The sequence below is a fragment of the Peromyscus californicus genome, unplaced genomic scaffold (genome assembly GCF_007827085.1).
Source record: "Peromyscus californicus insignis strain IS unplaced genomic scaffold, ASM782708v3 Scaffold_10__1_contigs__length_136768540, whole genome shotgun sequence".
Taxonomy (NCBI): domain Eukaryota; kingdom Metazoa; phylum Chordata; class Mammalia; order Rodentia; family Cricetidae; genus Peromyscus; species Peromyscus californicus.
Window position 1 is genome coordinate 29,377,277 of NW_026294391.1, and position 23,641 is coordinate 29,400,917.

General features: G+C 38.9%; 1 protein-coding gene across 1 annotated transcript in view; it reads left to right on the forward strand.

The window, feature by feature from the left end:
- The window catches only part of LOC128100676 (serine/threonine-protein phosphatase with EF-hands 1-like), a 112,517-nt gene that overhangs the window by 53,026 nt on the left and 35,850 nt on the right, over positions 1 to 23,641 (forward strand). Inside the window, exons 6-7 of the mRNA XM_052723207.1 lie at positions 7,578 to 7,692; positions 11,357 to 11,403. Of these exons, the coding sequence (XP_052579167.1) occupies positions 7,578 to 7,692; positions 11,357 to 11,403 (162 nt within the window). The remainder of the gene's footprint in view (positions 1 to 7,577; positions 7,693 to 11,356; positions 11,404 to 23,641) is intronic.

Genomic DNA, 23,641 nt, shown 5'->3' on the forward strand with positions numbered 1-23,641 from the left:
CACTAATTGCTGTTACATGCATATATTATACACATACCCCCAGTGACACACCTTCGCCCACAAGGTCACACCTCCTAATCCTTCCCAAACAGCTTCAACAACAGGGGACCAAATAGTCAAATATATGAGCCTATGGGGGCCGTTCTCATTCAGACCACCACAACCATCAAAGCATATGCTTTGAAATAGTTAAAATGACCAATTTTTATATGAATTTTATCTCAACTTTAAATATACATATTTCTTGATTTATTTTTACAAATGAGAATGCATTATATACTGTGCTTAACCTTGATTCTTCTCTTAATATAATTTTTCCATATTTATAGAGCCAAAATGATCATTAACATGTAAATAAAATTAACATCTCTATAATGGTTCCTTGAATCAATGTTGCATATTTTGTCTACTTGAACATACTATCCATGTTTGTTTTAACTCTGACTCTAATGATGTAATTATTTAAATATTCTACCAGTCTGTTGCCATTGCTTATTATTTGCCTCAGTTTTATTTCATGTATTTTATATCCTCATAGGCCTGGCTACAGTTATACTGAGTTCTGGACATTATATATGAAAAACTATAAAAATATTTTTAGGTCTATTTTCTCCCAGAGAATTTAAATTTGCTGTTAGCAGGTGGCCCGAAGATCTAGCTGTCTAGTATGATCTCAAATCATTTTTAGGAATTAGATGATTCAAAGCTCTGCTTCAGTTCCAGCAAAACCAATCTATCACTTCCAGATCACTCTTACTTCTGGGGTGTGTCTTCCAGTGTCCTAATCAGAGAATGATGGTTTGGGATGATGTCAGAGAAAAGGGTGGTGTAGGAAACTCCAAGGCCCAATCTTTCCAGATAAATTGAAAAATCAGGCAAAATTTATTTTGCTTTATTTTCCTTTCCCTTTTCTTTCTCTCTTGAGAGTTAAAAAGACTTGAACCATTCTCTCTGCCTAGTTCTTGTTGACCGAGGAGATGTGAGTGCTCAGGTACTGCCTTGGTACCTTGCCTGCCTTCCTGCTGCTGTGCTCCCTATCATGACAGTCATGGACTCAAACCCTCTGGAACCATAGTCCCGAAATTAAATGCTCTCTTTTATAAGTTTCCCTGGTCATGTTGTTTTGTCACAGCAATTGAAAAGTAACTAAGATATTGTTTTGGATATATTAAAATGCTATACAACTGTCACCACTATTTATTTCAAGAACTTTTTTTAAAAAAAATTTTATTTTTCAGTATTAGGGATTGAACCCTCAGCCTTGTATGTATGAGGCAAGTGTAGCTGAATTTCCTGTGTCCCGCCTGGTCTGCAGCTGCTCAGACTCAAGTAAACATACACAGGCTTATATTAATTAAAAAGCTTGGCATTAGTTACTCTTCAAGAATAACTGTTTCAGCTGCTGTTCCATTGCACATCAGAAGCCATCGGCCCACTGCCTATTCAGCTGCCTTCGAAGAAAAGGGCACTGTACCTTTTCCAAATTGCGAAGGCCACTTCAGGGATGGTGCCATATTGTCCTGGCCTCAGAAGATGCCTTTTGATAAAGCCATAACCACACTCGTTTTGGCAAGAATCAGTAGTCCTTTGTTTCATGTCCTGTCTGTCCATTTTGTCAGCAGTTGATTCAAGGATACTTTGTTGTCCAGTGGCTAACTTTTGCCACAATGAAAGTTAACTCCATATGCAGTTTCTTCAATGCCCATATTTTCTCTGAAGTAGATTGGTACTGCCAGGAGCCGACATGTCTCATAATCATAACAAAAAAGAAAAATTTTCTAAGTTATTAAAACATTTTAAATGCCATATTCTGTAGATCTCTGAAGGGTTTGAAGATGACCTGTCTAAAATATATCTGCTCAATTTTTAAAACATATCTAATATGACTACAACTTCTATTGTAATGTCTAACTACTAACTTTCATTTCTTTTTTTTTTTTTTTATTAATTTATTTTGCAATACAATTCAGTTCTACATATCAGCCACGGATTCCCTTGTTCTCCCCCCCTCCCGTCCCCCTCACCTTCCCCTCAACACCCCCCCCCCCCATTCCCATCTCCTCCAGGGCAAAGCCTTCCCCACAGACTGAGGTCAACCTGGTAGACTCAGTCCAGGTAGGTCTAGTCCCCTCCTCCCAGGCCGAGCCAAACAATCCTGCATAGGCCCCAGGTTTCAAACAGCCAACTCATGCAATGAGCACAAGATCTGGTCCCACTGCCTGGGTGCCTCCCAAACAGATCAAGCCAATCAACTGTCTCATCCATTCAGAGGGCCTGATCCAGTGGGGACCCCTCAGCCATTGGTTCATAGTTCATGTGTTTCCATTCATTTGGCCATTTGTCCCTGTGCTTTATCCAACCTTGGTCTCAACAACTCTCGCTCATATAAACCCTCCTCATTCTCGCTAATTGGACTCCCAGAGATCCACCCGGGGCCTAGTCATGGATCTCTGCATCCAGATCCCTCAGTAGTTGGATGGGGTTTCTAGCACAACAATTAGGGTGTTTGGCCATCCCATCACCAGAGTAGGTCAGTTCAGGCTGTCTCTCGACCTCTGCCAGCAGTCTGTTGTGTGGGTATCTTTGTGGATTTCTGTGGGCCTCTCTAGCACTTTGCTTCTTCCTATTCTCATGTGGTCTTTATTTACCATGGTCTCCTATTCCTTGTTCTCCCTCTCTGTTGTTGATCCAGCTGGGATCTCCCGCTCCCCCAAGCTCTCTTTCCCTCAACCCTCGCCTTTCATTACCCCCACTCATGTCCAGGCTGTTCATGTAGATCTCATTCCATTTCTCTGTCATTGGGTGATCCCTGTGTCTTTCTTGGGGTCCTGTTTTCCAGGTAGCCTCCCTGGTGATGTGAGTAGCAGACAAGTCATCCTTGTTTCATGTCTAGTATCCTGCTATGAGTGAGTACATACCATGTTTGTCTTTCTGAGTCTGGGTTACCTCACTCAGGATGATTTTTTCTAGATCCATCCATTTGTCTGCAAACCTCATGATGCCATTGTTTTTCTCTGCTGATAAGGCTTTGCTCTTTTTGAGATAATGATCTAGAAAGGAATGTGTTTCCAGATTTGATACCATGCCAACCAATCAATTCAGCACCACAGACCTGGATTCACTTCTTCTTCCAAACAGCAGTGTGCTTATCTGTGGTGGTTCAATAAAAGCAGCCCACATAGGCTTTTATATTTGAATGCTTAGTAACAAAGGAATAGAACTCTTTGATTGGATTAGAAGAATTAGGAGATCTGGCCTTGTTGAAGGGTGTGTGTCACTTATGGGTGGGTTTTGAGATTTCAAAAGCCTATGGCAGACCCAGTTACTCATCCTCTCAGCCTGTGGACCAGGATATAGCTCTTAGCTACTGCTCCAGCACCATAAGTGTCCATCCCACCATGATGATAATGGACTAAACTTCTGAAACTGTAAATAATTCCTAAATTAAAAGCTTTCTTTTATAAGAAAAAAAAAACAAAAACAAAAAAAACAAAACAAAACAAAACAAAACAAAAAAAAAAAAAAAAAGCTTGGCATTAGCTCAGGCCTACCACTGACTAGCTCCTACACTTAAACTCAGCCCATTTTTGTTAGTCTCTAAATCGCCATGTTTATGTGGCTTTACCTGTGTGCTATTACATGCTGTTCTCTGGACAATGGGCTGGCATCTCCTCACTCAGTCTTCCTCTTGTCTCTCTCTTTGAATTTCCTGCCTGCCTCTAAGCTGCTTTGCCATGGGCCAAATAGCTTTATTTATCAACCAATCAGAACAACACATATTCACGCATACAGAAAGACATTCCCCCATCAGGCAAGGGCTCCTATTTCCCAAATGTTTTTGTCATCTCAAAATGAAACTTTATACTCATTAGCAGCCACTCTTTTTCCTGCAGCCCTCAGCTCCTGACAGTCACTAATCTGGATATTTCATATTAATGGAACATATGTGGCCTTTGGTGTTTGGCTTCTTTCACTTGTCATAATGCTTTCAGAGTTTATCCATGTTGTTACATAAACCAGTGCTTTATTCCTATTTTTTAGGTTAATGTATGGTTACTTTCCATGTATAACATCACATTTATTTAAGGAATTAAACATTTATACCTACATTTGAATATTAATGTGTGGTTATATTAATTTTTATATGCTCATAAACAAAGAATATTTTGGGGAAAGATATTAAAAACATTATCAACATTAGCTGTCTCGAGGGACAGAGATTAAGACACAAAGGTCTGGGGAAAGGGGAAAATAATTTTTCATTATTCTACCCCTTTTTAATGATTTTTTTTATTTCAGCCAGAAGAATGTGTTGTTTGTCATTTAAAAGCTACTTGAGCCAGTCATGGTAACACATGCTTTTAATCCCAGTACTTGGGAGGCAGAGGCAATAGGGTCACTATGAGTTTAAGGCTAGCCTGGTCTTAATAGTGAGTTCTAGGTAAGCCAAGGCTGTTTAGTGAGACCCTGTCTCAACAAACAACTTAAAAACAGAAATAAGCCAGGCATGGTAGCATATGTCTGCATTCCAGAACTTGAAATGAAGGCAGAGACAGGAGGATTGCTCCAAGTTCAAGACTAGCTTAGTCTACATAGCTAGTTCGAGGATAGACAGTCTCTTTCTTTGTCTCATCTCCCTCTCTGTCTCTCTGTCTTTCTCTCTCTCTCATACATACAAACACATATACACATTAACACACACACACACACACACACACACACACACACACAAACACACACACAAAGAGGAAAATATCCTTACAAAGTAGAAGTTTCTTCCTTGAACTCCTTTATGATAATGTTAATATTTTATTTAAGTGGTTCTTTTATCTGATATGTTTATAAAAGTAAAAACCAACATTTGAATAAACTACTTTGAATATTTAATATTTTGGTTATAAACGTAACAATTATAATCCTGTTGATATATAGCTTTCTAAACAAGTACTAATAGTAACAAAGTTATTTTAGTCAATCTTAAGGATGTTCAAGAAAACTATATTAATATTAAGAATTTTCTGTTTACAAGGTATTTTCAGTGAAATTTGTTAACATTAGAAAACAAAATGAAAATAAAGATGACTTTAGATGCAGTTACTCTGATTAGTGATACAATGGTCCAGAAAAGCTACAATTGCACATTAAACCAGCATTAGAAATCTGTAGATTAAATGTACAATTAAATGTACAGAAACAAGCCATTAAACAGCAACATTTTTGCCCATTCTTTAAAAATATTTAGCCAGGGGCCACTGAGATGGGTCATGGGTAAAGGCACATAACACAAGCTGAGGAATATGGTGGCAGGAGGGAATCAGCTCTCATAAGTTGTCCTTTGACCTCCACACATGTGCTGTGACATGTATGTGCTCCCCAATAAAATACATAAGAAAATATAAAACTATAAATAAAATGGGAATTCAAGGACTTGGGAAGCTGAGGCAGGAGGGATGTCATGATGTTTGAGCCAACCTGTGCTACATAGTGAGATCCAGGCCCTGTGTTAAAAATCTAACTTTAGACCAACAGCTGTGGAGCCTCCATGGGACTGGACTAGGCCCTCTGCATAAGTGACACAGTTGTGTAGCTTGATCTACTTAAGAGGCCCCCTGGAAATAGGATCAGAATCCATCCCTGGTGCATGAGCTGGCTTTTTGGAGCCCACTACCTATGGTGGGATACCTCACACAGCCTTGAGGCAAGGGGAAGGGCTTAGACCTTCCTCTACTGAATGTACCAGGCTCTGCTGACTCTCCATGGGAGGCCTTACCTTGTCGGATGAGGGAATGAGGGGTGAGTTGGAGGGAGTAGTCTGGGGGTGCAGGAGGAGGGAAGAGAGGGGGATCTGTGGTTGGTATGTAAAATGAAAAAATCTAAATAAATAAATAGAAAAGTAAAAAGTAATAAAATGTGGCTGTGGATTGAATGGCTTTAGAATACGTTTGTAGGGGGAAAAGATTTATGAGTCCATTGGCTTATGTGGGCAGGAAATGATGGTCTAATAGAAATATGTGAACCATATATTTAGAATTTTCTAGTATTCACATAAAAAAAGACAAAATCAATTTTAGCAATATATTTAACTCAGTACACCTTAGTATATGAAACATTTTAATATACAATCATATTAAAATCATTGAGACATTTTGTGCTTTTTTTCCATACCAAGTCTTTGAAATCCACTTTGAATTTTGTTCTTTGTTGTTGTTTGAGACAGGGTTTCTCTATGTAGCAGCCTTGGCTGTCCTGGAGCTTGCTCTGTAGACCAGGCTGGCCTTGAACTCACAGAGAGCCGCCTGCCTCTGCCTCCCCAGTGTATGTGCCACCACCACCCTGCCTGAAATTTGCTCTTATAGCACATCTCAATTCTCACTAGCCCCCATTTCAAATACTCTGTTATCTCATATTGCAAATAGCTACCATATTGAACATCCCAATTCTAAGTCCATCTGAACACTAAAGCTATGTTGGCATCAGTTAAGTTTGTGTGATAATCACATATTTTAATCTTTTCTTGTGGAGTATGTGTTTGGAAAATTCATAATTTAAAACCAAGGAGAAAGGCACACTGGATTTTTAAAAGCTTAAGGGAAAGGACAGTAAGTCTGTAGAAAGCAACGACCCCATTGATGCTGTAACTGGAGGAGTGTGGTAAGGCAGTAATAAATAGGAAGTCATCCAAGTGTTTTGAGATTGGAACATTTTCTCTAGTTAGACTTTTATCACAATGTGCTTGCTGTCTTGAGCATTCTGTACACCCAATTCTGGAGCTATACTTCGGAGGTTTGGGAGCTTGTGTGGTTCCCCAGTGAAGTCTCTGTGCTCAGCAACACCTGCTACGCAAGTAGCAAGGCGTGTCAACCAATGAAAAGCTACACCTCAGCCATAGGCTCTTTGCTTTGCTTTTCCTTCCTTGTTTCCTTTTCCCCTCCCTTTTAAATGATTCTCTTTTTTTTTGCCCTTTTCCTCATGTCCACTATTTTTTTTCTTTTTTTATTAAGAATTTTTTTCATTCATTTTACACACCAATCACAGATCCCCCTTTTCCCTCCTCCCGCCCCCGCAGCCTTCCCCCCAACTCACTCCCAATCCCCCCCCCCCACAAGAAGGCAAGGCCTCCCATGGGGAGGCACATTCAGTAGAGGCAAGTCCAAGCCCTTCCCCCTGCCTCTACCTATGATGGGACACCTCGTGCAGCCTTAAATGATTCTTATTGTTACTCTTTTGTCTAAACCTTTTCTTTGGGCAAGTGAACCCCACCCCCATTTTCCCCATCTCTCCTCTTGGGATCTAAAAACCAAAAATAAACAAAAATATTCTAAACAAATGTATAATGTCAAAAAAGAACATGATACTATAAATAATTTTAGGAACCATTCATTTATTTAATTACAAATATCTCCTGAGGGCTTTTTATATACTAGACACTATGTTAGAATAATCTATTTGAGAATAAAGATTATCCTGAAATACAGTGACCTAAAATGTGCTCATATGCTTCATTTTTATAGTTTTCTACACAGTCATGTCTTTCTCCCTCGTTCATTATCTCTATTTCCTCTGCTTCCCCTTCGCAGACACTTCATGCTCATTATGTCTTAGAGGTGCTATTTGAAGCTAGGAAAGTCCTGAAGCAAATGCCGAATTTCACTCACATCAAAACCTTTCCCTGCAAAGAGGTAACAATCTGTGGTAAGTTTCAGAGGAGAGTTGTCACATTAATATTTAGGAGCCTCTTGGTCCTGCATCATTTGCCTAACTTGAAAACTATGGAAATTGGATTGTGTTAAGGGGAAAATGTTAATATAGAATTATCTATCATGATAATACTGTTCCCATCTTGTCTTTGTTTTGCATACCAGCTGGCAGGAATTAATTATGTGGGAAATTAAAGAACTCTTGTAGCTTTTTCTAAAGGCAGATAGCATTTTAATATGGAAAGCCACTAATGGGTAGAATAAGTGTTCTTTGCCCTGACTAGCTCTCATTATCTACGTCCCATGTTGCTTTTCCCAGGTGGGTCTCTGTGTGCATGCCACTTCTACTGGGAAGAGAAACACCCAAGGCTGGGTGGAGATTATATTCTTTTCTGCCCTTGGCTGCTGTTTTGGATTTTTCCAACTGGTCTTTGAAGCTTTTAAAGGAGTGGAATGTCCCCAAAATCTGTTTCTTGTACTTCTAAATAACAAGATTTGAGATTTTGTTATCTTATAGGCCAGCCTGGCAGGATATTGCTTCAAGAAACAGTACACATTGAAATTCATCACAGTTGGTGCTCAGCATGCTTACACTGTCTGCGAGTGGGGTGCATGGAAGGAACAGCAATTCCCTAACTTCTAATTAAGGCTTTAGGTTACAAAACAGTGATTGTTATTTTCCAAATCAGTTTTTAGCCCACGTTCTCTTATGCTGGCAGGTAGAAGTGGATTTGACAATCTAATTAAACCCTTTCCATTCCCAGCATCTCACAGTGGTGACAGGGACTTGATGTAGCAGTGTATGTTTCATGACATGGCCTGACTCTGGTTTTTGAAGAGTCTCTAATGGTTTAATTTCAACCTTATCAGGCCACCAGATCTCTCTAGATAATAATATACCTAAGCACAGAGACCTTTTATTCAAAGCCATAGCAGGCTTTGCTTCTGATGGAAATAAAGAACTATGGGTCATAAGGCTCAGTAAACCATGCCAACCTGTGAAGCCTCTGAAGCCAGGGGCTAGGTTTTCTAGCAGAAAATACTTTAACAGTCCAAACCAGATGTTAGGATCCGCTCCTGTGCATTTTCCATTAACCCTCCAGTTGCCATTGCAGATCTAGCTACATTGAGGTTAGAGATGTGTGCCACTGCACCCTAGAAGAAGAAATGAGTTAGAGGGCATGGAGGTCCTAGAATTCCCCAGTACCGAAAATCTTGTACAGAGATATACTGGTTCCTTTACTGAAAGTTACGTTTTTAAATTTTTTTCCCGTTAGGGATCAAACCCAGGGCCTTGCACATGCTAGGCAAGCACTGTGTCACTGAATTATATTCCCAGCCCCTATATCTTGTTCATATGGGTGAAATAGAGGCCCAGAGAGAAATACGTGTTGTCATCAATGCATTTCTATATAGTACCCTGTACCCTAACTTGCTCAACTAGTCAGTGATAGGATTGAGATTAAAAATGAGATCTTCTATATTCCAGACTAAGGAGAATGCTACCTTTGTACTTGTCTGTCTATTTTTCACTTATCTTCATCCGAAAAGGGCTGGAGACCAGATACACTGGACAAGTCCATTCATTTAAGGGACCCTACATTTGGGGCATTTATTTCCAGATTTTTTTCCCTCTGCATAGCACCTTTGGTAAAGAAAACGCCAGAACCAGTAGATTTCCTTAACATAAATTAGTTTTTTTCTGTCCCCCTTCATTTTTAAGAAAAAAAGTGTTTTAGATTGTGTCTCATTATGTTGCTGACGCTGCCCTGGAACTCACTGTGTAATATCGGATGGTCTTCTACCTTAGCTTCTTGGAGTTTTGGTGTTTAATTTACAATTCATGTTGTAAATCATAATCAATTCTGTACTCACATTGTTGTTTGCAGTGAAAATATCTTTATGTCTGCCTTCCCATGGCATGTTGATCTTAAGTCCCTAAAAATATTTGTATAGCTTTCCTTTCTCCCATCTGCTGTGACTTGAACCAAGGATCCTCAACTTTTAATATGCTGAAACAACTTCATATTTTAGCATCCAGCTCTCATAGTACTTCATATTCAAATTTCCCTACATGTGGTGATAGTAGTGGTGGTGGTGTTTGTGGTGGTGGTGGTGTCTGTGTGTGTGTGTGTGTGTGTGCTCGCACATACATGTGTGCATGTGCACACATATGCACATGGGAATGTGTGTGCATGCATGCGGAGACCAGAGATTGATGAGGGATGTCTTTCTCCATTGCTATCCACTTCACTTTTTGAGTCAGGGTATTTCTATGAACCTGGAGCTCACTAATTGGCAAGATTAGCTGGCCAGTGAGCTCCAGGGCTCTGCCTGTCACTGCTGCCTGCAGCACTGAGGTTACAGGTGGGTGCCAATGCACCTTGTTTTTGACTTGGTTGATGGGGATCCGAACTCAGATTGTCAGGCTTGAATAACAAGCACTATACTCACTGAATCATCTCCACTGCCGAAATACTGATATTTTCAAAAGTCAAATGACTCTGATGCAAATTAGAACAAAATAATTAGCAAAATATATTAAACAGTTAATTGTTTAACTTTCTGAGTGAGACTATCTAAAGGTATTGACCTTTAAGTATTCAGACACATCAATATACCCTTTATCTTATTGTTAATATTATAACAATTTTATAAATAAGTGCTGGTGATGTGGGATTTAGACTTTATTATTTCTGGTGTAATTCAAGTCTTCTGTCACATATACTTGATTTATCTTGTTTGTGGGATTTTAAATAAACTGAGAAAAATGTTCCTAAATTAAATTATATGGTAATTAAGTTGAAAACAAATTTTGAGAAAAGATTATGAAAGATAGATATTTTACTTAAAACTATTTATCCAAATAGAAATGTTGAATATTCATATAGCCACTCATTTTTTAATTAATGAGTCATATATTCAATAGCTTTAGTTGGATTTTGTTTTTTCCTATTCTCATCAAGAGAATCTCAACTATCTAGTCATAATTTTTAAACTTTTAAAGTTAGAAATAAAATAAAGCAAAACCCAACAATGAATGGCTATGGATTTAGTGATTAAATGTATATCACATATTGAGTGCCTGCAATCTCCTAGGGTCTATGGTAGGTCCTTGGGGAGTTAATGCTCCCTGTGATAAGTACTTTTGCTGCTCTCCTGAGCATTCAAATGTAGGCAATACAGTGGAAATCACTCTGAGTTTTAATTTTGAGTTGAGAGTATGCTGGGTTTGAATTCTAGCTCTGATTTTGGTGGCTGGGTGACTGGATAAGTTTCGTAACTACTCTGAGCCTCCTTTGGAATATAAGAATGATGACAATATTACTCATCTCATAGAATGGTTGTTGAAGATTGAACAAGAAAATAAACATAAAATTCTTAGTATAGAGTTTAGCTCAGAATAAATGAAGGCCTACATAAATGGCTGGAGCAAACAGTTCCAGATTTCCAGATGCTGCCCCCACCCCTCTAGGCACCAGAGGAGGGAAAGAAAGAGTCCATGGAAGCAAGCTGCATATTGAATTAGCATCATCGACTTAAGGTGGAAACCCAATCCCATTAGAATACTTGGGGTATTTGAGATTTAAAATTCCATAACAAAGTAAGCTTTACATCTTGGTGCCTACTGAATAATGATTTTTTCATTTGTATTCCAGGTGATTTGCATGGGAAATTGGATGATCTTTTGTTGATCTTCTATAAGGTAAATGATTGCTTTCCTAACTATTTGTGCTTTTGGTGAGTGAGGGCAGTCCTAGGGCATATAACAATATTAGTTTTGTTGTATGCATGCCTGTACACACAAATATAAATGTAATGTAACAGTTTTTTTAAACTTAGAACCTCAAAGATTTGTAGAGACATGTCTTTTGATTTTTTTCACACATCTCAGAGATTTGCTAAAAAATGTAATTAGATTCTTTGTTCAACATTGTGGCTATCTGTGTATCAGTTGGAATGTGTACCTTTATTATGCCATAGAAGTTGAAGTGGTACAGGATGAAGAGGAATGCAGTCTGTTTTATTTTGCTTGGAAATTAACACATCGCATAATGAGTCTTCTCCTTGATTGCACACTAATTATGTGTGAAAAGAGATTCCTTTAGTAAGTTTCAAATTGCTGTCTTTTCTCCCTCGATTCATCAGCTCTGAGTTCAGTGGCTCAGCGGGTGTGTCATCTTTTTCACGGAGGGTATAACATAGTGTGGCTGGCATGGAGTAGATCTGGATCCCTTTGACTGGATTCACTCTTCTCTCCGAGCCAACAGTTGCTACCTGAATGTTTGCTTCTAGAATGATGACATCTAGAAAATTGTTCATGGGACTCCAGGACTACCTTTTAACACTGCTCTTCTAAATGTCTCTTTTGTTTGATGCATTTATTATTCACCTATGTTATCCTCGTGACTAGCAAGATTAACCACAATTAATTTTTTAGCTTCCATATTATCTTGGGCTTCCATTCCATACAATATCTTATGGATACAATAATGGAATTATCCAAGAACATTTTTATTTTTTTAATACTTATTTATTATATTTTTATTTAAATTTTTTATATAATATATTCTGATCATATTCTTTCCCTTCTCCCAACTTCTCCTAGATCCTCCCCATGTCACTACCAACTCAACTTCAAGTTCATGTTCTCTCTCTGTCTCTCTCTGCTTCTCTGTCTGTGTCTCTGTCTCTGTCTGTCTGTCTGTCTCTCTCTCTCTCTCTCTCACACACACACACACACACACACACACACACACACACACACACACTAGCAATTTTACTGTTTTTTTAAGACAGGGTTTCTTTATGTAACAGCCCTAGCTGTCCTTGGACTCTCTTTGTAGACCAGGCTGGCCTCAAACTCACAGAGATCTGCCTGCCTTTGCCTCCTGAGTGCTGGGATTAAAGGCACATGCCACCATGCCTGACTCACCCAGCAGCATTTTTAAAGAACTACATTATAACAGAAGTGCAATCTTTTGTTTTATTCATCCATAATGGCAACTTGGAAGAAAATGGGATAGGCCAAACTAGAAGTAGGTCAATGGATCTGGCACTTTGGAGCAGATTTGGATGAGACTTCCAGCAGCCTAAGCAAGGAGGGTGTTGATAGGAAGTTGGAAGCTCCCTAGGCAGTTGGTGGTATAGGAATTTCAGACAAAGGCTTACTAGTAAGGAACTGAGGGAGTTAGTAAAGAGAACTTCTGGATGTCAGCCATAGGAGTCAAGCTAGGGAAGGAAGGAAGAGTGTAGCTAGAGTTTTCCTGCCTGGCCCACAGTCAGGACAAATCTCTCTCACCTGTCAGTCCCACAGCCATTCAGACCAGAACAAGTAAACACAGAGACTTATATTGGTTACAAACTGTATGGCCGTGGCAGGCTTCTTGCTAACTGTTCTTACAGCTTAAATTAATCCATTTCCATTAATCTATACCTTGCCACATGGCTTGTGGCTTACCGGTACTTTACATCTTCTTTGTCCTGATGGCGGCTGGCAGTGTCTCCCTCACCCAGCTTTCTGTTCTCTCAGTTCTTCTCTCTGTTAGTCCCGCCTATACTTCCTGCCTGGCCACTGCCAATCAGCGATTTATTCATTGACCAATCAACAACACATTTGACATACAGACCATCCCACAGCAGAAGAGACCAGTGTGGGAGGAATGGGAGTATTGAAGGATTAGAATGCTCACTAGGTTCAGGGAGTAGCTGGAAGGGCCTTAGGAAGCAGGATGGGTAGGAAATTGCAGGAGCAATATTCCCAGGTGATATGAGGTAGAATCAGAAGGCAAGCTCCAAGGATGAGTAAAAGAATATCGGTGGCAACAAGGAGGGCAAGCACCAGGCAAAAAATATGTGTTGAATGAGTTGGCCCCATAGACCTAGCTAGAGCGGAGGAGCTGAGGAGCTGAGCAAGAGATTTCGTCAAAGGTTCTGGGTTTGAAAGGAGGCATGCAAAGTGTTAGACCTTCCCCTACCCTGACCCTGAAGTGTTTATCCTTGCAGAAAATGGGTTCTTTTCTTTCAGAGTGATGCTGGAGTCAGGGGTCCAGCAGCATCCTTAAAGGAGGCCCACATTGTGGAGAGAATTCTTTCTGGATGAGGTGAATTAGAGGGAGCTTATTTACTATGATTTGGGGATACCCCTGGCCAGATTGGAAAGGTGTAGGAGATGACGGATGGAGTGGTAAAGGGAAGTCTCAGGTTGCCCAATGTGAGGAATATTTCCCTGACTTACCATAATACCCCATACTAAATGTCCCAAAGTATGATCTGAGGATGGGGATATGGAAAGCAATAACCAAAACTATCTATCTGGCAATAACCAAAACTATCTGGCAAGTCTTTACCTAGAGACTTTAGAAAATACATAAAAAGGAAAATGGTTGAGCACGTTAGATGGGGAAGTGGTCTCTAAATTCCAAGGCATTTGGAAAAGAACCGTTTTCAAGGGGGAGCCGAAGGTATTGGGGTGTGATCAGTCACTGAGTCCTGGAGCAGAGAGGTCAGAACAGAGTATTCTGATACCATTCTTTAATTGCACTAGCAAAGTGACATGGAACATATAAAACTGGAAGGTGCTAATGTAAAGACTGAACAGGAGGCGGTGGGCGGTAAGAAGCATAAAAGGAACTCAAGGTGAAAATATAGCATTCACATGGAAGCAAGAAACATCTCAAGAGTTCTCCAGTGACATTATTCAGGGAATGGAGATTAGAGGCCCTTAAGAAACGGAGAAGGAAGTGTGGATTGGGGGACATTTTGGAGTGATATATAAGAGCCCTGGGTTAGAATTTTGCCAAGCTCAAGGTGAGAAGGTAAAATGCAGATTGGGCCTGGAACGAACCATCTACATCACTTGCCTGACTTAATGGAGAGTAGAGGGAAGGACCATTGACGATGTCGAGGTTTCCCTTTGAAGAAACTGCAAAGAGATCTATGTCCAACATGAGGACTATATTAATCAAATTGTATTTATTGGCTGCTGAGTTATGAGGTAGGTGCTTTTAGGGACAAACTCCTGTATTAATGCATTTTCCAAGTGTCCTTTTCCTTCTGCAGCTAAAATCATATATGGGAAGTAAGTATGCCCAGATGCTTTCCTTTCTGCCATCTTTATAAGACAAGCTAAGCATACCCAAAAGTGTCCCTGTCTACCATTTTAACCTTTGAAATGTGTTCTTCATAACCCTGAGCTGAGCATGCTGAAAAATGTGTCCACTCTTTTTCCTTCTTAAACTGAACATGCTCAGAAATGTACTCCCTGAGTGAGTATTCCAGGAACATGCCCACCCTTACAGAGATTTCCTATGTAAAACCCCTATGCTGCTTTCACTGGAAGAGGATGTTTCACTGGAAGAGGATGTCTGCTGTTCCCTTACCTACTACCACAGGGAGCAAACTTCCCTCGCGTGCATTTCTTGGTCACACCTGTTTTGGTTTTATGATCCAAGATGTGAACCTACTGTGCTCAGTTACTTACTCTGTCTGATATTCATGCTAAATGAGTTTATTTTAGTGGTGAGTGCCAAAAAAAATGAGTAGCTATGTGAGACGATAGGTATGTTGATTTCCTTCACTGTGGTTCCTTTTTTAGTCTTTGTATGTAGCCTATAACATCATGTTATATATCTGAAGCATATAAAATAATAACCTTTTAAAAGGAAGAAAATTTTTTAAAAGAAATAATAACCTTTTAAAACTTTTAAAAGGAAGTCAGGAGTAACTATGATAAGGTAGTGAGGGCAAGGGAGTTCGGCACTAATATCATTAGTATTTTTAACAATGGCACAAGAAAAAGTGCTGAAACCTTACATTCGTGTGTGTGTGTGTGTGTGTGTGTGTGTGTGTGTGTGTGTGTGTGTGTGTGTATGTGTACAGTTTCAGTTTTTGAGACAGGATCTTGCTTTGTAACCCAGGCTGCCCTTAATGAGCCCAGGCTTCCCTAAAACTCAGGATGATTCTACTTTGAATGCTAAGATTACAGATCTGACTCACCATGCTCAGCTTATTATTATTATTGTTGTTGTTGTTTTGAGACAGGGTCTCACTATGTTGCATTGGTTGGTTTGGAACTCACTCTGTAGACCAGGCTGCCTTTGAACTCACAGAGATCCTGCTTCTGCCTCTGAGTGCTGAGATTAGAGACATATGCCACCATGCCAAGCCTCATATTATTATTTGAAAAGCATTTATACTAATTGAATAAAGTTTTTTTATTGTATTGGGGAAAATTCCTGAGAAGATGCAGTTTAATGGTATCTGAGAGAAGAAATGGCAGGAAGACCTTATGATGATGTTATAGGGCCTCAGCCTATGCCAACTGAGTACTGAGATAAAGACAGTGAAGTGAAGAGTCAGGACAAAAGACACATGCAAAGAAGCACTCTCTGATTTCCAAAAGTCAGCATTTTGGCCCTTTCTGTCTCATTTTGGTCTGTAATTTGAATGCAGAATGGTAACACTTGGCATGAGGGTGGTCCTACCTAAAACCAAGAATACAAACTGTTCTAGAAACTGTGTTTCCATATGAGAAAAAGGATACCTCACCTCTCAGGCTGTCAAACTTACAACTGTGTTCCTTTCTTTGCTGTCACTCATGTGGTTTCAAATGGAGGACTGGGTTCAAATCTAATCTTTTGACCTCTTGAAATAGTCATGAATCCGTTTGACTATTCATAGGACAGGCCATAGGCCCTAACTCAAAGATCATTAATCATATATCACAGAAACATTTTCTCACACAAGGTCCACATAAATTTGCCTATCTTGCTACTCACCCCACATGCGATTGGTCAGTAGGAAGAGATGAGGCACAAGTCAGCTACAATGGCAGCAACAGAAAGTGAACATGCTTCCTTATGGTGAGAGGAGGTGTGTAATTATAAAAACAATATTACCACGAACTGAGTAATATTAGGAAGCATGTTAGACTTTGCAGAAGCACCCGAGGGCATGTTTAGATCAATAGCCTGTGTGACGAAGAAATTTTCAGGTTGTGTGGCATATAGTCTGTTAAGCAAATGAACAAATGACACATTTTCCAAATTCCAAGAAGGTTAAAGTAACTCACAAACTATTTTAACTTTTAAAGGAGTCAGTTTCCATGACCTGGATAATGAATATAAACAATGCTTACAGTATGAATGAATATTATTGTGACATCAGATACAAAGGTTTTCTACTCAGGGTTGTAGCAGGTGCACAGCTAGGAGCTAAGTGATCCCTTCAGGGCATGGTAGGATTTCCGTGATGGGCTCTGATTCTCACTGCAATGTTTTGTTCTCAGTCAGTGCAACAACAGTTCACTGAATCCCTGTCCAGTGCAATAATTCACTCCAGCTAATTGGCAGGAGCTATGGGTTGAGTCATGTTGATGTGAACCCTGATCTCCAAAGCTTGTTTAGAGCTAGCTAGTGGTCATACTTTAACTTATGTTGATTTCATTATTATGCTTTAAGGGAAACAAATTTTGAATTTTGCAGAACAGTTTGCTCAACTGTATCCTGTTGGAAAATTTTAAAGCTAGAAATACCTGATGTTTTTGTCTTCCTTTGGCCAAAATATTCTTCTCCATCAACCCTAAAGAAACCAGAAGCTTTGCTTTAATGAAAAATTCTTATTCACCTCTCAGTTGGCATTTTGCTATAACCTTTCTTCCTCATCAGCTCCTCTGTAACTTATGATATGAGCAAGGCTCTATGCTCAGGTTTGTTCCAGGTCAACCGAGTCTGACAGACAGCAGCATTACTGAAATTCCTTATCAGTTTACTTTTCCCTTCCAAGTGGTTGGTTTGGCTCAAGACTTTGTTTTACAATGCTAGGGATTGAACCTAGAGCCTCCCACATGCTAGGCAGACACTCCCACTGAGCTATATCCTCAATCCTTTGTTCCTTTTTTAAAAAAATGTTTGAGACATTAGACTCACTCCAGAGCCCAGACATGCCTTAAACTGTGATCTTCCAGCCTCATCCTCTTAAGTAGTGGGATTTCAGGGTCAAAACTTTTAACATTCTATCTGATCATGTGCAAAAAATGAATCTTTTCACTAATTTATTCACTTTTTATTTGGTCTCTGTGGTGCTGAAGGCATAAGCATCATGCACAAACTAGAGCAACATCCTAAGATGGACTATAGGGTTCACTCATTTCATACCTATTAAATACCAGTTATATAGGAGATAATATGCTAAAACTTGGCAACATAGTATGACTAAGAGGAAATTATTGCCTTGACAGAGTTTAGTGGGAAATTTGATTAATAAAAAAGACATGATACCCTGCGATCAGTTCCTAGCATAGATATGGAGGTGGGGACCATAAGGAACAAAAAATAATTGAGAGAAGGTGTATTATGATTGGGATAAATTTGAAGTTCTAAAGGAGCATATTGGCGGGACACTAACTTCACTGAAGACTTCCTGGATGAAGTGGCTAGTTTTTGTGTTTGAGACAAGATCTTGCTGTGGACCAAAGTTTGATCTCCAACTTGTAGCAATCCTCCTCCCTCAACTTCCCAAATGCTGGGATTCCAGGTGTGCAGCATCTTGCCTGATTTATCATTTTATTTTTTCTTGAGACAATGTCACTATACAGCTCAGGCTAGCCTTGAACTCAAAATCTTTATCCTTTAGCATTCTGAATACTTGTGGGATTACAGGGATGTACTACAATGCCTGGGTTAAGGGATAGTGGTTTTGACAAACCTTTTAAGGAAGTTTAATCATTAAGTAAGGGCCCAAATCATGAAGGAAATTCTTGAAGGGTAGGGAAGACTTTGTTATATAGTTTCATGTGTTATACTGCAATTTCAGACCAATGATTGCTTTTGAGGAATTGTTCTTAGGTTTTTGTTTGTTTGTTTGTTTAGTATTTGACTATCCTTAAATTTTTTGTCATTTAGCACTTTAATATTGAGATATTCTCAGCTCACACAATCCCATCTGGCTTGGGAAAGAATTATTCCCCTCTAGATACCATACTCCTAACCACAACAGACCTTTGCTAAAAGGGCACCTCCACTTTATATGTCTTCAAATGTAATTTTATCATCAAGTGAAGCAATTTACATATCATTAGTTAGGTCATGTTTTTAGATTTTATTTTCTGAAAAGGTTAAGTCTAATCAGCCACTTTTGCTTAATTGGAGTGACCAATTTGAAATACTTCATTTAGAGCCTCAGTCTTGCGAACATTATAAGACATTTTCCCTCACTGAATGGAAAGCTTGAAACTGTAAATCAAGTATTAGTGAGTTAGTTTGTTAAATTGGTGCTGAGAGTGGTGCTCCTGAAGCTGAAAAGGAGCTGGCCGTGACCACAGAGCAGCTAATTAACTCTTAACCCTGTGGGTAGCATACTGATGCTGTTTGTTGGGTTCCAGGCTGTCTTGTTTCACTTTTCTTCCTTTCTTCCCCACACTCCTCCACCTCAGCCCGTGCCCATAGCTTTCCCACTGTGAAGGTAATCAAACCCTTTATTCCCATCGCTGGGATACTTCATGCTGCCACTGGGATAAAGTCGTTTCCTTTTTGAGAAGAGTAGATCTTGAAAATCAAGGTTGGAAAAATGAAAGTTGCAATATTATGGAGTTAAAGTCCAGACGTTGTCGTTTGATATGCTTTAGGGTATGTCCAGATATGTTGAAATAACCTCCAGATGTCTATTATCAAATGCTTCGGTAGGAAGTAAGCGAGAATATAGAAAAATACCTCATCTGTTGTGTGTGTCTATTTAAGTTAATTATGTTCTGCTTCTTTTTTTCCCTTGCAGATCATCTGAGTGCTTTTCAAAACTATAGTTACCCTGGGTTTTCTGTAATTCTTAGCTTAATCTCCATGTCATGAGTGATGTGTTATTTATTAGCTACAGCGCAAATCTGAGTTTACTGGAACTGCGTGAAGAAGTTTTGCTCATTTGAAAGGAACTGAGAGAGCTCTCAGTAGCAGGAGCCTAGAGACTCATGTAACTAAGGAGACTTAGTTCCTTTATTATTTGGAGACTAAAATGTGTTCTAACTTAGATTGTGCAAAGTAATTTGACTAATCCTGAACAAGCAAGACAGAAATATATCCAAATAAATCTTGCCTTTCTTGAAGCCATTGTCTTGAGAGGCTTAACAGTTAGGTCAGTATACATTTAAGATTTCTTATTTTTTTTAATTGTGGAAGTGGGGAAGTGGTAGTGGTGTCTGTGCAAGCATGCATGCATGTATGGGTGTGCGTGTGTGTGTGTGTGTGTGTGTGTGTGTGTGTGTGTGTGTGTGTGTGTATGTGCTCACTTCTGCTAGCATATATGGAGGCTAGAGGTTGACATCAGTGTCTTCCTTCATCACATTCCACGTGATATTTTGAGACAGGGTCTTTCAAAGTACTTGATGCTTCTCGTGTTGGCTAGACTGGATAACCATTGAGTCCTAGGATCCACTTGTCTCCGTCCCCTAGTGTTGTGGTTACACACATGTACCAGCACACCTATCTTTATTGTGAGTTCTGGGAATCTGAATTCAGGCCCTCCTGCTTGCCTAACAACTAGTTTACTCACTGAGCCTTCTCCTCAGCCCTCATGTGAAACTTGAGTCTTGCTTTATTTTTTTTCTTTGAGCCACTGCTTATCAAGAATACAACCATTAATTTCTAAGAATCAATTCATGGAGCAAGAATTTTTCTAGTCACATTGTATTATTATTTCTTCCAAATATTATTGGATTGTGATATAAGAAAATGCCCTGTGAGATATTTTTCAGTTTGAATTTATTAAGGATTTCTTTTAGGCCAAGTATAAAGTTAATTTTCACCAAGTTTGCATGGGCATCTGAAAAATTAATTATACTGTATTTGTAAAATTTTCTATATATCTATTAAAGTTTATTGTTTTTTCAATTTGTGTATCTTTTCTATTTTAGTTGCCTAAGTATGTGTATTATATATTACAATAAATAGTCACCTTTGTACTTAGTGCCTTGAAATGACAAAATTTAGTATCTAAGAGTTTATGTGGGTCTGAAATTTGGGTGCAGCTTAGCTGCATGATTCTGACTCAGGAGTTCTCATGGGATTCTAGGTAAGCTATTGTCCAGGGCTGTGGTCATCTGAGAGACTGACTGGATCAAAAGAGCCTATTTTCAAGAAGACTACCTCAGGGCTAGAGAGAAAACACAGTGGTTAAGAGCACTCCTCCTGCACAAGACCCATGTTTGGTTCCCAGCACCCACATGGCCCTGCACAACCATTTTAACTCCAGTTCAGGGCTTCTTTTGGCCTCTGAGAGCACTGTACACACATGGTGTGTGTGTGTGTGTGTGTGTGTGTGTGTGTGTGTGTGTACAGACAAGCACTCTTACGCACAAAATAAATCTTTAAATCTTTTAAAAGTACAGAAAGAGATGGCTAACTCATACGGCTCTAGGTGCAGCATTTCATTTCCTTCCTAAACTCATTGGCCCCTCTAGAAGGCTGGCTGAACATTCTCGTGACAATAGCAGTTGGTTTTCCCCAAAGTGCGCAATCTAAGAGACAGAAAGAGGAAGCTGCACTGTCTTCTATGATTTAAGTCTCTAAAGTTTCACATAATCACGTCTATGTTTTTTTCTGTTTATTAGAAGCATGTCATTAAGTCTGTCTCACTCAAGGGGAAGAAAATTAGACTTTACCTTTTAAAAAAAGAGTGTCAAGAATTTATGAAGGTTTTTTTAAAGCAATAATTAAACACAAATATTCGCTACCTTTGTATTGTTAAACAATTTATTTTTGCACTTGTGGTTAGAATATGAAACAAATATTCCTTCTTTGAATATTGATTACAAGTTCAAAAAGTGTATATTGTTTATGAAGTGCTTTTTATCCTGTTATAATGAAACTTTATGATTTTGTTAAACACTTTAATTTTTAGGGTGCTAGGGGTCATGCCCAAGCCTTCTGTGTGTTAGGCAAGTATTCTACCACAAAGGCACATTACCACCATCACCTGCTTTTGAGTCAAAGTCTCACTGTCACTCAGGCTGACCTTGAACCTGTTCTGTAGCTTGAGTTAGCCTAACACTTGTGATCCTTCTGTTTCTACTTCTCCAATACTAGGATTATACATGTTATGATACAGCACCCAGTTAACATTTTAATCTTAAATTCTATTTTGTCTCCTGATAATATTTCCATTTTTATCTTCTCTTTGTTATAGCTACCTGTTTTTAATCTTCTCTAACCTAATATGTATATATTTTTCAGAAGTAATATTTACCTGAGTTTTTTTAACATAACTTTCATATTTTAATGTGAAAATTTAACTCATTTACATGTTTGAATTTTTCCTTCTATTTTTCTTTCCCATTTATTTTGCTTTGTTTTGTTTTTTCTTTATGTTGTTTTGATGATTTTCTTTTGTATTATTATTATATTTGGACTTTAAAAACTAATTTCTAAAATTGTCTTTGGAAATTTAACTTTTTCCCATTTATTTTTATTTCCTTCCTATTCTTGATGTTTCTAATACATTGTGTGTATTTATTAAATAGTTAAACATTTATTTTTACACCATCTTTCTTACTTAGGGTTACTATTGCTGTGATAAAACACCACAAACAAAAGCAAGTTGGAAGGAATGTTTTTTGTTTGTTTGGCTTTGGTTTTGGTTTTGGTTTTGGTTTGCCTTATGCTTCCACAGCACTGTCCATCACTGAAGGAAGTCAGGACAGGAACTCAGCAGGGTAGGAACCTGCAGACAGGAACTGATGTAGAGGCTGTGAAGGGCTGGTACATGCTTATTCCTAATGGCTTGCTCAGTCTGCTTTCTTATAAAACCCAGGACCACCAGTCCAGGGATGGCACCATCCACAATGGGCTGAGCCCTCCCACATCAATCACTAATGAAGAAAATGCTTCACAGGCTTGCTTATAGTCTGAATTCATAAAAGTATTTTCTCAATTGAGGCTCCCTTCTCTCTGATAACTCTAGCTTGTGTTAAGTTGATATAAAACTAGAAAGTACACCATGATTCTCTTTTACTGGGTAAATCATTCACTTCTTATGCATTTACTTATTTATTTAGTCATTTATCTATCTAGCTAGCTAGCTAGCTATTTATTTATTTATTTTTGAGACTAAGTCTCATGTTATATGGCCTAGGCTGGTGTTAAACTCTCTTTGTAGCTGAGGATGACTTTGAATATCTGATTCCTTTGTCTCCATTTCTCAAGTGCTGAAATTCCAGGTGACTGCCATCATGCTCAGTATTGTGTGGTACTAGGGACTTCAGGCGTGCTGTGGTGGTTTGAAAGAAAATGGCCCCCAAAGAGAGTGGCACTATTAGGAGATGTGGCCTTGTTAAGGAAGTGTGTCACTGTGGGGGGTGGACTTTAAGGTCTCTTTTGCTCAAACTTCCCTCAGTGTGACTATTAGTCGACTTTTTATTGCCTGCAAGATGTAGCACTCTCAGCTCCAGCACCACATCTACCTGCATGCCATCATGCTCCTCGTCATGATGATAACGGACTGAACCTCTGAAACTGTAATCGAGCCACCCCAGTTACATGTTACCTTTATAAGAGTTGCTGTAGTCATGGTGTCTCTTCACAGCAATAGAAAACCTTAAGACACATGCTAAGCTAGCAGTCTACATCTCCAGCCCCATTTTTGAGATTCTGAACTTTAATTTCTGTCTATTGAATCTGAATAATGTATTTGTAATTTTAAACAATTTCCTCCTCTGTTTCTAGAATTCTTGCTTAGTAATTAAATGCAAGTTTGATAATTTCATATTGACTTACGTTTAATAATATATTTGAATGCTAACTGTTCATAGTTGTATTCTGTAGACAGATTTTTTCTTTGGGCCACTACCTCACAAAAATGACATGGAGACTTATTATTAATTATGAAAGCTCAGCCTTAGCTTAGGCTTGTTTCTAACTAACTCTTATAACTTAATTAATCCATATTTTTTAATCTGT